Source organism: Dromiciops gliroides, chromosome 6 (assembly GCF_019393635.1).
Source record: "Dromiciops gliroides isolate mDroGli1 chromosome 6, mDroGli1.pri, whole genome shotgun sequence".
Taxonomy (NCBI): Eukaryota; Metazoa; Chordata; class Mammalia; order Microbiotheria; family Microbiotheriidae; genus Dromiciops; species Dromiciops gliroides.
In genome coordinates this window covers 103,256,600-103,271,252 of record NC_057866.1, presented here as the reverse complement: position 1 = coordinate 103,271,252, position 14,653 = coordinate 103,256,600, and the positions used below count along the sequence as shown (strand labels likewise).

General features: G+C 41.5%; 1 protein-coding gene across 5 annotated transcripts in view; it reads left to right on the top strand.

Annotated features, from left to right (window-relative positions):
* PPFIBP2 (PPFIA binding protein 2) overlaps positions 1-14,653 on the top strand; it is a 208,386-nt gene that overhangs the window by 48,846 nt on the left and 144,887 nt on the right. For all 5 annotated transcript variants that reach the window (XM_043971121.1, XM_043971120.1, XM_043971119.1 and 2 more), the window contains exon 2: positions 8,759-8,860. In XM_043971121.1, the coding sequence (XP_043827056.1) occupies positions 8,797-8,860 (64 nt within the window). In that variant the 5' untranslated portion in view covers positions 8,759-8,796. The remainder of the gene's footprint in view (positions 1-8,758; positions 8,861-14,653) is intronic.

Here is a 14,653-nt window from a genome sequence, read left to right as displayed (position 1 = left end):
TGCAGCCCAAAATCTCACTGATTTTTTTTTTCCATTGCTACATCACACTATTCATATTGAGCTTATATATAATTCAGTAAAGTTCTCAAATATTTTTTAAATAAGCTGCCGTCTAATCACATCTCCCTAGCTCTGCACTTGTGAAGTTGATTTTTGCATCCATGCATAAGAATTTACATTTGTTCCTTACTGGATTTTATCTTTTCAGCCTTCTAGAGAATATAGGAGAGGAAAGTATCAAGGGTCAAAATTACTGTTGTTTAGTCATTTTTCAGTCATGGCTGACTCTTCGTGACCCCATTCTTGGTAAAGAGACTGGAGTGGTTTGCCATTTTCTTCTCCAGCTCATTTTACAGATGAAGAAACTGAGGCGTTTTAAACAGGGTTAAGTGACTTGCCCAGGGTCATACAGCTAGTAAGTATCCGAGACTGGATTTGAACTCCGGAAGAGGAGTCTTCCTGATTATGAGCCTAGTGCTCTATTCATTGTGCCACCTAGTTTTCCAGAGTCAAAATAGGTTCTAATAGGCAAGGAAGATACCCAACTCAATCTCCTCATGTTGAACTCTTTGGATCCACTTCTCCACCAATAGTGTGACCATGAATAGGGTCTTCCAAGCCTCGGCCACTCTCATTAGAATGTTGTAATTAACATTAATACTAAGCTCCCAGGGCATGGTAGTGAGTGATCTCAAGGCACTGCCAAATGGTTCAATATTAAAAAACAATAAGAGGGCAGCTAGGTGGTGCAGTGAATAAAGCGCTGGCCCTGGATTCAGGAGGACCTGAGTTCAAATCTGGCCTCAGACACTTGACACTTACTAGCTGTGTGACCCTGGACAAGTCACTTAATCCCCATTGTCCCACACACAAAAAACAACAACAAAAACCCAATACGGTTTTATTCATGGTACTGGCATTAAAGAAGATGCTTTGCCATCTGTTTTACCACTGGACCCTTGGGACCACTGGGTTTTTCTATCAGCCTTGCAGCTAAAAGCCTCATATGTTATTTCCCCCATTAGAATATGAATTCTATGAGATCATGAGATCAGAGACTGTCTCCACTTTTCTATATGTATGTCCAGCACCAAGCATATTGCATTGCACACAGAAAACGCTTAATAAATGTGTGGATTTTTTTTTTCTGAGTGAGGCAATGGGGGTTAAGTGACTTCCCAGGGTCACACAGCTAGTAAGTGTCAAGCGTCTGAGGTCGGATTTGAACTCAGGTCCTCCTGAATCCAGGGCCAATGCTCTACCCACTGTGCCACCTAGTGTCCCCATGTATGGATATTTTAAAAAATTTATTCTCTGCAGAGATGAGAGGCAAGACCGTAATACCCTTCAGGAGACTTATAGAGGGAGCCCTGAGACATTCAAGCTCCTCTTCTGAAGGAGCTATCTCTGCCTCTCAGATGTCTCTCTGTAGAACCTGGTGCTTTGCCTCTTCCTGTTGGGTACCCAGGTAATGGGTCTTGCCTCACTGCTTGAATTATCCACTCAAAAGACCTGGGAAATGCTTATCACTTTTAGACTGTGGGAAACAAAAACCAGGGTATAATAATAATAATAACTTATTTCTGTGATGCTTTCAAGTTTGCAGAACACTTCATGCTCCTTATCTTCTTAGATCCTCAGAGCAATTTTGTGCTATTATTATCCCTCATTCCTCATTCCAGATGAGAAAACCCAGGCCCAGAAGTTTAGCAACTTGCCCAGGGTTACAAAAGTAGCAAATATCAAAGGCGGGATTTGGGCCTAAATCTTGCTGACTCCACATTCAGTGCTCTGCCACCCACGCTGCAGGCTGCCTCTGTGTACTTAACCCTGGGGACTTTCAATCAACAGTTACTGATGCTATCCTAGATGAAGTACTAAATTTGTTGATGATGCTTTGCCAAGATACCTGTGGAGGAAGGAAGGTGTCTAAGAACCAGAAACATGAGATAGAACCACAGAACACAAAATACCAGGGTCATTTTTTCCATATGGAATAAGGCTAGGGTGGATGGGATGCATTTTGAATCCAGTAAAGGACCTTGCAAAGTTACCTAGGATTCTCTTCAGCCTGTGCTCTATGGTCTAGCAGTGGAAAGAGTAGCCATTTGCCTCCTAGTTTGAGGACTTGGTATGGCCTTACCATCTTTAGAGTACTACCTGTGGCTTTTAAGGCAAATCCTGAAAGCCATAATGTGCTTTTTAACTGGGGTTCTTGAAGGAAACCAAGATAGCAACCCAGGCAAGAGGCCAACTGTTGGCAACCAGCAAATGACTGTCCCTAAGAAAAAAGAAGAGAATGGAGCTGGGTAGCATGGTAGAGACAGTCCGGAAAGCCAGGAATGGAACTGTACCAACAACCAAATAAGCTGGTCACTTGAGGAGAAATTAAACAGGTGGGGTAAAATCCTCTTCTCACCTAAAGTGACTCTCAGGCATGTAACTACCAGTGAAAAGCACCTTACCAGAAAACCAAGCACTTCCGTCCTCTCAGACAAAACTCAGATAAGTAGATGAAAGGAGAGGTAAGACAAAAAAAGAGCAGATTTTACTTAACTGTCACTATTTCCTTAGACCCCAGTGACTCTTCAGCCGCTGCAATCTGAATTCTATCCTCAGAAGTCAGGTAGCATTGCATCAAGAAGATATACCACTGTTGAGAAGTTCATGAACTGCAGAAAACAGATTTCATTGGATTTTTTAAAATTTCATTGGATTTTAAGGGATTTAGACACAGAAGTGATACTGTACTAGAGTCTTATGACAAATTTAAGGTTATACTCAGAAGCCTAGCGTCTGAAACAAAGGAAGCGATAGTCCCATTGTCCTCCATCCTGGTCAGACTATACTTGGAGTTTTGTCAACAAGTCAAATAAATGGGCATTATTAAACACCTTCTTAACCCCCATTGCCCCGCAAAAAAACAAACAAACAAAAAAACCAAGAAGAGGAATCAGATTATTTTTTTGTTTTGTTTTGGGTTTTTTGTGAGGCAATTGGGGTTAAGTGACTTGCCCAGGGTCACACAGCTGTCTGAGTCCGGATTTGAACTCAGGTCCTTCTGAATCCAGGGCTGGTGCTTTATCCACTGCTCCACCCAGCTGCCCCCTGGATTTTGTTTTACTTGTCCCCAGAGGGCAAGACTTAGAACACTGGGAGAAGGTTAGAAGAAGAGATCATCTCTATATAAGATACGTTTTACTAACAATTAGAGCTCCCAAAGGTGGTCCAGGCCTTCTCAGGAAGGAAAGCATTCTCCCTCTCTGTAGGTCTCTAAGCAAAGGCAGATTCATCCCTTGTCAAGAGATTTTTGAAGGAGATTTCCTGTTCAAGTATATATTTGGCTCAGACAAAAATCTAGTGATACTGTCCACTCCAACCAAAGCCTCTGAGTTAGGGTTTCACAGGATTCCACTGAGCAGTTAAATGACTTGCTGAGAGTCCCAGCCAGTCTGTGTTGGAGGCTGGACTTGGCCCTCCTTTCAACTTTAGCTCTTCTCTCCATCTAGCGCACCACACTGCCTCTCATCATTCTATGATACTATTACGATTATTAAGTCTTTCATAGGTGCTATGCTTAAAAATGCATCACCCTGTGGCTAGACTAGTTAGGAATATCTCTGGTCCTCAGCCATACAGCCCTGCACCAGGCCACCACTTGAAGCCTGTCCAGCTCATGAGGGCCTGTCAAAGAGTATTCTGTGCACCAAGAGAGGACTTTGGTAGAGGATTTTATTGATACCAGATTTAAACCTTCATTGATTTTTCTGGTGCTCTCAAATTAAAGTGATGATAAACCATGTGGTGAAAATGTGTAGGGACTCTTTACAGGACAGAGTATATGGTACAGGCCCCAATTTCTATCTGTCCTTAGAAGAGATTGTTTGGAAATTGGCTCTAAGCAAGTAAATAAAATTCCACAGAAACCCAAGTAAAAAGTTAATGTATAGATGCTTACAGCAGTGAGGTAGCACAGTGGATAGAGTAATGAGCCTGGAATCAGGAAGACTCATCTTCCTAAGTTCAAATCTGGACATTTCCTAGCTATGTGACCTTGAGCAAGTCACTCAACTCTATTTGCCTCAGTTTCCTCATCTTTAAAATAAGCTGGAAAAGGAAATGGCAAACCACTTCAATATCTTTACCAAGAAAACCCCAAAGGGATCATAAAGAGTCAGAAATGACTGAAAAACAATTGAACAACAACAAAAGATACTTAAGGAGATGTAGTTGGAGAACAAAAGACAACATATCACCTTGGACCCTGGGCTGTTCGAATGAGTTAGGCCCAGGAGCCCTTAGTTGGGACACGGGAGCTAGTATGACTTCACCAGTTTTTTAGAGCCTAGTTTATAAGGGGTCACATAACTGAATGTGGGGGTCACAAAAAAAAATTGACAACAGTCAAAGGTTATATATACATATTTTATATACCTATATACCTGGCATCATGAAAAATTTTCTCTGGTGAAAAGGGGTCATGAATGGAAAAAATTTAAGAAGCCCTGTTTTAGAGTAAGTGGACAAGCTGACTCAGCCTGGGGTGGGGTGGGATCTAAGAATGGGGATTTCTAAGCTAAAGGGGGCATATACAGATCAGTCATCCAGTCCCCGATAACTGTCTGGCAGCCTGCAAGGCAGGCCTGCTTCAGGCTCTGTGGAAGGACCTGCTGGAGTATCTTCTCTATCCCAAACTTTAATTATAGCTTTGATATCTCCAGGAAAGGCATTGTGGGATCCCTCTTCTTGTGACTGTGCTTTTTTCCCTTTGATGTGAGACAAAGCTAAAAATACTGACATTCTTCTCCTGGGTGGGAGTGTCCCTTAAATACCCAAAGCCTCACTTCCTCCTTTCCCCACCCATGGAGTCCCCTGGAATGCCGTGGTCAGTTCTGAATGTCCCAATGACAAGAATGAGGCTGCCAGAGTGGGGGCTTCTGGGAAAGGGAGAACACATGAACCTATGTCATGGGTGTCTGATTCATGGAACTTTGCATTTTTAGCCTGCAAAAAAAAAATCAGGAGGGACATAGTAACTTCTAAAAAACCATTTTATTATTAACTTAACAAACGTGAACATTTCAATGTACAAAGAACAAAACAGAAAATTTTATAAGAAACTAACCTACATATTGTGAGAGGCTCAGAACCTGTGATTTCATTGGTTTAGGGAATTGTCTGATAGAGAAAACTCCCTCCACAGATGCAAGTTGGCACCTTCTCTGCAATTTATTGTCCCAAAAAGTGGCCTAGAGCACTGAGAGGTCACGGTTATGACTAATCACCATGATGGACACTTATATAGCTTGCTTTGGTTTTATTTAAATAATAATAGCTATTCATATAACGGTACAGTTACAGAGTACAGGGCCACATAGCCAAATAGAGGATAGGATTTGAACCCAGGTTTTCCTGACTGGCTTCCAGGTCAGTTCTCTATCTACTAGGCTAGATTGTTTCCCTCTACATGATAGCTCTCTTCAAATATTTGTGGGACTGACAAGTTGAAGAGGATTAGATTTTTTTTTTAATAATAATATATTATAGCAATTTAAAGTTTGAAAAGTACTTTGGCTACATTCATTTGGGTCTTATAGTACTATGAGATGGGTACTGCCGGTGTTATCCCCATTTTACATCTGGAGAAACTGACATAATCACCAGTGATGCCATTTGAACCCCATGTGTTCTAACTCAGGCCTGTATATTCCATTATAACACTATGCTCTAGTTGCTTAGCTCCAGAGAGCAGAACTGGGGGAGAGTTGCAGAGGGACAAATCTCAGTTAGATATAATGAAAAACTCCCTAAAAATTGTTTGTTTTTTTCTTCTCTGACTCTTTGTGACCCCATTTGGGGCTTTCTTGGCAGAGATACTGGAGTGGTTTGCCATTTCCTTCTCCAGCTCATTTTACAGAAAGGGAAACTGAGGTAAAAAGGGATAAGTGACTTGCCCAGGGTCACACAGCTAGTAAGTGTCTGAGATTGGATTTTATCTCAGGAAGATGAGTGCTCTGGACTTCAGGCCTTGGCACTCTATCCATTGTGCCACCAAGATGTCCTAAACGAAATATTAGAGCCATCCAAAGTAGAATAAGATGCTTCTGGAGCTAGTGGCTTGCCTAGAGGTCTTCAAGCGGAGGCTGGATATTCATTTGTTGGAGATGTTCTAGAGGATCTTCCTTATTAGCTATGGGTTGCACTTACATGGTTCTTTCAGAATCTAAGATCTTGGATTTGTTGGGAAAGTCAGATGGGCTATTATGAACCTTAAAGCACATGATAAATATCACTTGTAATTATGGAAAACTTTAGACACAAGGAATAGTAAGAACTGCAAGAAGTGTGAGGAGAGCTGTAGAAAATGTGGCAGAATGAAGAAAACAGCCAAAAGAATAATCTACACTGACTGTAAAAGGGCTGAACACAACAGCACTAAAAGGTGGCAGAACTCAGCCAAGTATAAGAAAAGCCATCCCAGACTATCAGTGAAAAGACACAGTCCTCTTTACACTTTTGAGAAAATAAAAAGTAGATGGCTACTATCAGTTGTAATCATAATATCTGGTGGGTTTTAACTGTTTTCAGGAGATGTACAGGGGTGGATGGGTGTGGTTGGGTGCTTGTTGGGAAATAGCTGTTGTATAAAAACAAATCAATAAAAAATTAAAGTAAAAGAGCAATATCTAAACAATATACAAGAAAACACCTTTAAAAAAAACTCTTCAGACCAGATATAAAATAAAGGAATACTGTAAATTGAAGGAATTCAATCTATTTGGGGCAGCTAAGTGGCACCATAGTGCATAGGGCACTGGGCCTGATGTCAGACTCATCTTTCTGGGTTCAAATCCAGCCTCAGACATACCCAAGCTGTGTGGCCCTGGGCAAGTCACTTAACCCTACTTGCCTCAGTTTCCTCATCTGTAAAACAAGCTGGAGAAGGAAATGGCAAATCAGTCCAGTATCTTTGACAAGGAAATTCCAAATGGGGTCATGAAGAGTCAGACACAGCTGAAATGACTAAAGACCTAGGTTCAAATGCACCTCCATTGATTACTAACTGCGGGGTGAGTCCTTTTACCTTCCCTTAGCCTCAGTTGCTCCCACTACAAAATGAAGACAAAAATAGCATCCACCTCACAGGGTCATAAAAATCAAATGAGATACTCTATCTTTTTTACTTTGCCAAGCTTAAAACACTGTGGTCCACTACTGCTGTTACTATTGTTATTATCCCCACTTTACAGACATCAGAAAACTGAGGCTCAGAGACATGGTTATGGTTGCAAGGTTGTTGTCTAGTAGAAAGTTCACTCAGTGGGGTGTTGGGGGGGGGGTCTGGATCCTGTGAGATTTAAAATTGGATATTAGATCATAAATCTCCCCTCTTTAACCTTTCCCTTAATTTATCTCCCAGACTAGTAAATGGAAGAAGCTTCTGGTTTTCTAGTTAGAGCTTTTATTGTGTGGTAGTTACCAGGTGATGTTGATTAGAGGGATAGGAAAGTAGAAATACAAAACAAATAGTCTTAAGTCTAAGCTTAGTCTATATTCCGTATAAAACTCACCAAAAGCCCAAGGCCACCTTTGGGGAGAGAGAGAGACCGAGTCAAGCACATGCTGCTAACCGTGAGCCGGGCCGAGTCAAACTCCAGTCAGCGTCTGTCTGTGCAGTGCAGCCAGGGGACCAGCAGAGCAGGAAAAAAGCTCCCACTTCCGTTCTCTCCTTGCCTTTTAAGCTCGCACCCCGGAAGTCGAGTGCTCAGCAGGCGGACTGACATGCGTAGCTCATGCCTTTGGTCTCCTCCCCAAAAGGGTGGTCCTTAAAAAAAAACTGGCATCTCTCCATTATCGCTAACTATTAAAACTTTTTACCACAATCCAAACCCCTCCTCTCCCTACCTATATGACCTTGGGTAAGTTACTCCACCTTTCAGTGTCTGATTTCTTATCTTAAAATGAGAATATCAGACTGGATAGCTTCTAATGCTTTAAGTCTGTGACAGTGATTATCATAGACTTCTATGAGTAACCACCATGACTAATATAGTGTCTTAAGCTTTGTAAAGTATTTTTCATATATTAAATAATAATAGTTGTTTATATAGTGCTTTTAGGTTTATAAAGCACTTTACACCTGTTATCTCATTCGAGCCTCATAAGAACTCTGTGAAGTAGGTGCTATTATTATCCTCATTTTAAAGATGAGGAAACTGAGAATGAAAGAGATTAAAGGATTTGCCCAGAGTCACACAGCCAGTAAGTGTCTAAGGCAGGATTTGAATTCAGGTCTTCCTGACTCCCAGGTCCAGCATTCTCTTCACTCTAACATTTAGCTATTTAATAAGGATCAAAGATGGGATTTGAATCCAGGTCTGTCTGACTCCCAAGTTCATTAACTGTGTCAACCACTGAGGTTTACATTTATTCACACTGTTCATAGAAATTTCAGTCCAATTCTCCCAGTAATATGGCAGATTAAAATGCCAGGCCAAAGAGTGTCCAACTCTTCTGTTTGCATATCATCTCCCCCAATAGAAAAGAAAGAGCAGGAACTGTTAATTTATCTTTTTTTTAAATCCTTGAAGATTAGTATTACTGCCTGGTCCGCAGTAGATGTTTGATAAATGTTTGTTGCCTGAGTAATTGTTCATTCACAATATAAATGATGTTTAAGGCATAAAATGTGAATTTGTCCAAGTGAGCTTTGGAGTTTTATGTCAAGCATACCTTTATTCGATGCTCTGTTTTTCAGAAATAAGAGGAAGAAACTGAGCAAGCTGAAAAGCAACCATGGCGTCAGACGCTAGTCACATGTTGGAGGCTGCCCTCGAGCAGATGGATGGGATTATTGCAGGTAAATAGATGTACATGGTCATTGTTTAAAATGTTTTCTCGCAAGCATCAATTTTTAGGCATTTCTAATGATGATGATAACGATGAGAAGCATTATGGCACTGTAGATAGAGAGCTGGCTTTGAAATCAGGTAAACTTCAGTTCCAGTCTTGTCTGTGATACATGCTAGCAGTGTGACCTTAGGCAAGTCATTCAATTTCAGTGCTCCAAGCAACTCTTTAAGACCATAAGCTACAGACCTGAATTCATAGAGAGATTATTGTCACAGGAAGTTCCCTACCAATGAAATCTTTGGTCGGGGCCAAAAAAAGAAATGCATTTAAAGTCATCATTTTTCTGCTCAAGGAAACATGAAGCAGTGGAAATTAAGTGCTGAGGTCATAGGATGTATTCAGAATCCTGAATTCTAAACCACAGTTGATGTTGCAATCTAGTGACAATATTTGGAGGCAATACAAAGCAGGGAACAAGTGAACGGAGCAGAATCTCCCACTTTTTTTCTTTTTCAATATGATTAGTTTCCCCTGTAAACCTGTCTGTTTTATTTTGTTCATTTAAATAGATTATCCTGAGAAACAGTATTCCTAAATTACACAAGATTTCCAAAAGGGTCCGTGACACTGAGAAGGTTATGAAACCCTGATTCGGTCCAACCCCCTCATTTTACAAATGAGGAAGCTGAGGCCCACAGAAGGGGAAGTGACTTTGGATCAAAGGATTACATAGAATTAAAGCTGGAGGTCATCTAGTTCACTAGCCTTGTTCAACAGATAAAGAAACTGAGGCACAGAGAGGTTAAGATCACAGAGGTAGCCAGTAAGAAAGCCAGGTCTTCTTAGTCTAGATGCATTGTTTTTCTGCTATACTGCATGCCCAGGGTCATACAGTAGTAGAACTGTGCTTGAACCAACCTGGATCTTAAGATTTCCAGTCCCATCTTCCACTGTACCACTGCTACTGATAGAGCCTTTGACATTCCCTTACCTCCCACCTCCCTCGAAGAGGGAGGGCCCGAGTTATAGTGGCTCAGAGGGTACTGAAGACTGGGGGTGGAGGTGGGGGAGCATCTTGGAATTGTTAGTCTGTGTTTCTCAGTTAATCTTTTTAATGGCAACATTTATACAACAAATCTATATGCCTAGCATGGTTCTTTACCTGGTGGCATTTTACCCACATCATAAGTAGAGCATTTAAGAGAAAAGGTCAGCCATTTGCAAACCTAAACCTAAAAACAGCAACAAATGTCACAGCATTTTAAGATGTAACTAAAATATTTGTTTTCTCCATGATATCAAGAGAGAGCCTTATGGAGACAGAGCCAAGAAGAATAATTCACTAAATGGTTGAATAAATTCCACTTAGTAAAACATTCCAGTGCACTATGGCTATCCAAGCTGGGCAGGGCCATAAATCCCTGTGTTGATCCTGTATAGCAACACTAGATTAATCAATGCCTTTAAAAAAGTGTGTGTGTCTGTGTCTGTGTCTGTGTCTGTGTCTGTGTCTGTGTCTGTGTCTGTGTCTGTATATACATATATTTCACTATCTGTGTACAAGTATATGTACAGAAACTTCACTATCAATACATATATGACCTCACTCCATGTATATGTGTATTTATATATACATACGTATGTGTTTGTGTTTTTATGTTATACTGATTTGTTTCACATCAATCTCCCTGCCTCCTTTCCCCCATGTTCAACCCATAATATGGCCAAAAATGTACTGTGGTAATTGTATTTTAAGGGCTAAGTTCATAGAATCATGTTGGATTAAAACCCAGCATTATTGGGGATCTTAACAAGCCAAGTGCTGGGAAAAAATACCAGACTGAGTATGTGGCTCCCCGGGTTCTAGTACAGACAATGCCATTAAGGTGGACAAGTCCCTTTCCCACTTAGGCCTCAGTATTTTCCCTCTGTGAAATGTAGGTGTTGGACAAGATAAGTTCAGAAAGCTCTTCCAGATCTAAAACTTCCCTCAGCAGGTATTGGGTAGGAGGCAGGGGGAGGAGGGGGCAGTAAAAAGGAAGGCAGAGACAGGAATGTGAAGCTGTTGGGGATGATCTGTGCATTTCAGTAATCAGTCCTGGTCTTGCTAAGCACTTAGGGCTGTGACCTTGGAGAAGTTATTCTACCTTTCTAGTAATTGGTTTTCTCATCCATAAAATGAGGCGGGGCGGGGGGGGGATCAGATTATTATTTTTTTGTTTTGTTTTGGGTTTTTTGTGGGGCAATTGGGGTTAAGTGACTTGCCCAGGGTCGCTCAGCTAGTAAGTGTCAAGTGTCTGAGGCCCGGATTTGAGCTCAGGTCCTCCTGACTCCAGGGCCAGTGCTTCATCCACTACACCACCTAACTGCCCCCGGGATCAGATTATTTTAATAGCCCTTGAAAAAATCCTATTGTCCATAAAACTTCATTTGGCCTTTCACATTCAAAGTTCACTAAATATTTAAAAAAAAAAAAAAAGGCAAGTTGGGAGACTGTGCTGATCCTACTGTCATATAAAGAATAGTAGAATTCAAATCATCTCAGTGTTGGAAGAAACCCCAGAGGTCATCTTGGCTGACCCATACCTGAACACAGATTGCCTTCAGGATATTCTTACCAATTGGTCATCCAGCCTCCCCTTGCCAACCTCTAGGGAGGGTGACCTCGCCATCCACCAAGGCAGGCCGTTCTACCTTGGGGCAGCTCCAATTACTAAGGGTTTTCTTATCCAGCCTCTCTGCAGCTTTGAGCCATTTCCACCCTCTGTGAGCAGGTATAACAACTGTAAAGAAAGCCTTCTCAATGAATGAATGAAAGTATGAATGAAGTACTGTGCTAGATGCTTTGGATACAAATAGAAAAGCAAGACAGCCCCCGCTCTCCAGGAGCTCACATTCTGCTAGGGAAGACAGCACATAGGACAGATTTCAGCTCCAGGTCTGATGGAAAGGACCCTTGGTCCTTAGGGTGCAGTGGGGCGAAGCAGGTGGTAATGCCTTTTCTTTAATGCCATTCCCACCAATACAAATCTTATTTTCTGACGCTAAACCATTTGTCATTGCCTAGGACTTTGGTTGCAAGAACATTCTTTTCTGAGGTCTCCAGTAGCTGTGGCTATAGCACCTATAGGAATATTTGCCAGGCTGCTTGAAGTGTCCAGAAGAATCCTCCCTCCCTCATTCTGAGCATGGTGACCTTTCCAAGGCAGTCTTGGATCATGTTAGCATTTGGGGCTTCCATCGAGACCTTGTAATCCATTCAAAATTCTAGTTCTTTTTCTACCCCATCTCTTATTTAGCCATACCTAACCCACCTTCCATGCAATACTGGTGCAGTTAGGACCCCCGTGCAGAACTTTATACTTATGCCTATTCAATTGCATCCTATTAAATTTGACCCACCATTTTATCCTGTTCAAGTATTTTTTGGATCCTGCCTCAGTCATTCAGCATGTTAGCTATACTTCCCAACAGTGTTTTCTGTAAATTTGACAGGCATGTTTTCTAAACTTTCATGGGTGTTGTTGATAAGAAATTTGATCTGCACAGGACTAAGGACAGATGCCTGAACTATACTGGAGACTTCCCTCCAAGGTGTCATCAAACTATCAATGACTGTTTTTTTAGGTCCAGTCATTCAACCAGTTCTAAATCCAGCCAACTGTAATATTATATAACCCAGAGCTCTCCACTTTGTCTACAAGAATAACATAAGAGACTTTGTCAAATGACTTGCTGAAATCTAGGTAAACTTTATCTACAGCATTCCTCTGATCTACCAGGCTAGTAACCCTGTCAAATAAGGAAATGAAGTTAGTTTGGCATGGCCTGTTCTTGATAAAAGTCTCTTGTCTCTTGGTGAACACTATTTCCCTTTCTACATCTGCATGTCAGGGGCAGCTAGGTGGCGCAGTGGATAGAGCACTGGCCCTGGAGTCAGGAGTACCTGAGTTCAAATCCGGCCTCAGACACTTAACACTTACTAGCTGTGTGACCCTGGGCAAGTCACTTAACCCCAATTGCCTCACTAAAAAATAAAAAAAATGTATATACATCTGCATGCCTTTAATAACATGTTCTAAGATTTTGCCAATAATCAAAGTCAAATGTTGGCCACTCTCCTGTGGGATGAAACATTTGAAGAATAAATTATATGCTTTGCCATTTGAAAGTGCATCTCTTTAACAACAACAACAACAAAAAGTTAGAAAAGCATTGGATCAGGTTATCTTAAAGATCAGGTTATCAGGAGAATTTTATTTATTGACTGATTGATTGATTTTTAGTGAGGCAATGGGGGTTAAGTGACTTGCCCAGGGTCACACAGCTAGTAAGTGTTAAGTGTCAAGTGTCCGAGGTCAGATTTGAACTCAGGTACTCCTGACTCCAGGGCCGGTGCTCTATCCACTGCACCACCTAGCTGCCCCAGGAGAATTTTAAAATGTATACTTGGCATTAGCTAGTTTTGTCCAAATTTCCTCATCTAGAACCTTGGCTATGGGTAGGTACAGTTTGATTTCTTTGGAGATAGTGATAGATGCCAGTCTTTATTAGGAATAACCTTGTGCAAAACATCTGCTAAATAAAATTATATTTAATGGGCCCAGACAAAGAGATTGGAGATGCTTAATAGAGAACTAGTGGGGCAGCTAGGTAGCGCAGTGGATACAGCACTGGCCCTGGAGTCAGGAGGACCTGAGTTCAAATCCAGCCTCAGACACTTGATACTTACTAGCTGTGTGACCTTGGGCAAGTCACTTAACCCCAATTATCTCACAAAAAAAGAAAAAGAAAAAAAAAGAGAGAGAACTAGTGACTGCCTATACAAGGTCCTGGGGGAGGAATATTTAACACACCAGATAACAGTCAGGCTCCCAGAAGTCAGGGTACAACACCGAATTGAATCTAATTAGTTGAAATTTAATAGGGATAAATTAAAGTGGTCGTGGGCTCAAGAAAATTAATTTCACTAGTATGAGATGGGTGTGGCAAACAACAGTTGATCTGAAAAAAAGGAGAGATTTTAGTGGATTTTAGACTGCTTGGTACAATATGGAAGCCATATCCACTAATTGCTAATGCAGTCTTGTGCCGTGTTAAGAGAGACCTAGCTTCCAGAAATAAGGAGATAATTGGAGCATTGAGTGCAGTTCTGGGCACAATCATTTAGGAAGGACAGTGATTAGCTGGAGAGCAACCAGAAAAGGACAGCCAACATAGTGAAGGGCTTTGAGTTCATGCCAATTTACTCAGGAAAAAACTCCATTGGGTGCAGTGGATGCTAGGAGGAGCAGCATGCAGCCACCGCCTTCAAGACCATGACAGGCTGTCATGTAGAAGAGGCTTGAGGTTTGTTGTGTTTTCAGAGGACAGAACCAGGAGCAGCGCTGGAAGCTGCCCTGAGGCAAATTTAAACTTGTAAGGAAATGCTTCCCAGCAGTCAAATGGGTTGCCTGAGAGGTAGTGAGTGGGTCACCCTTCACAGGACATCTTCAGCAGAGGCTGGATGGCCACTACCAAGTTATGTTGCAGTGAGAATTCTTTTTCTGCTCTGGGTTGTGCTTGATGGCTGCTCCAAATCTAAAATTCTCAGATGAGAGAGAATACAATCAAGAAGAGAAGTATATGCAATAATCTTATGAATAGAGGGTATTTCATCCTTGGTGGGCCCTGTACATAGTAGGTACTTAATAAACATTTGAATTGAATACAAGTTTGTCCCCAAAGGGATGAAGGACAGAAGAGGGTGATGAGGTTGTGAGGGATGGAGGAGAGAGACTGAGGGGGCTCACATCACAAT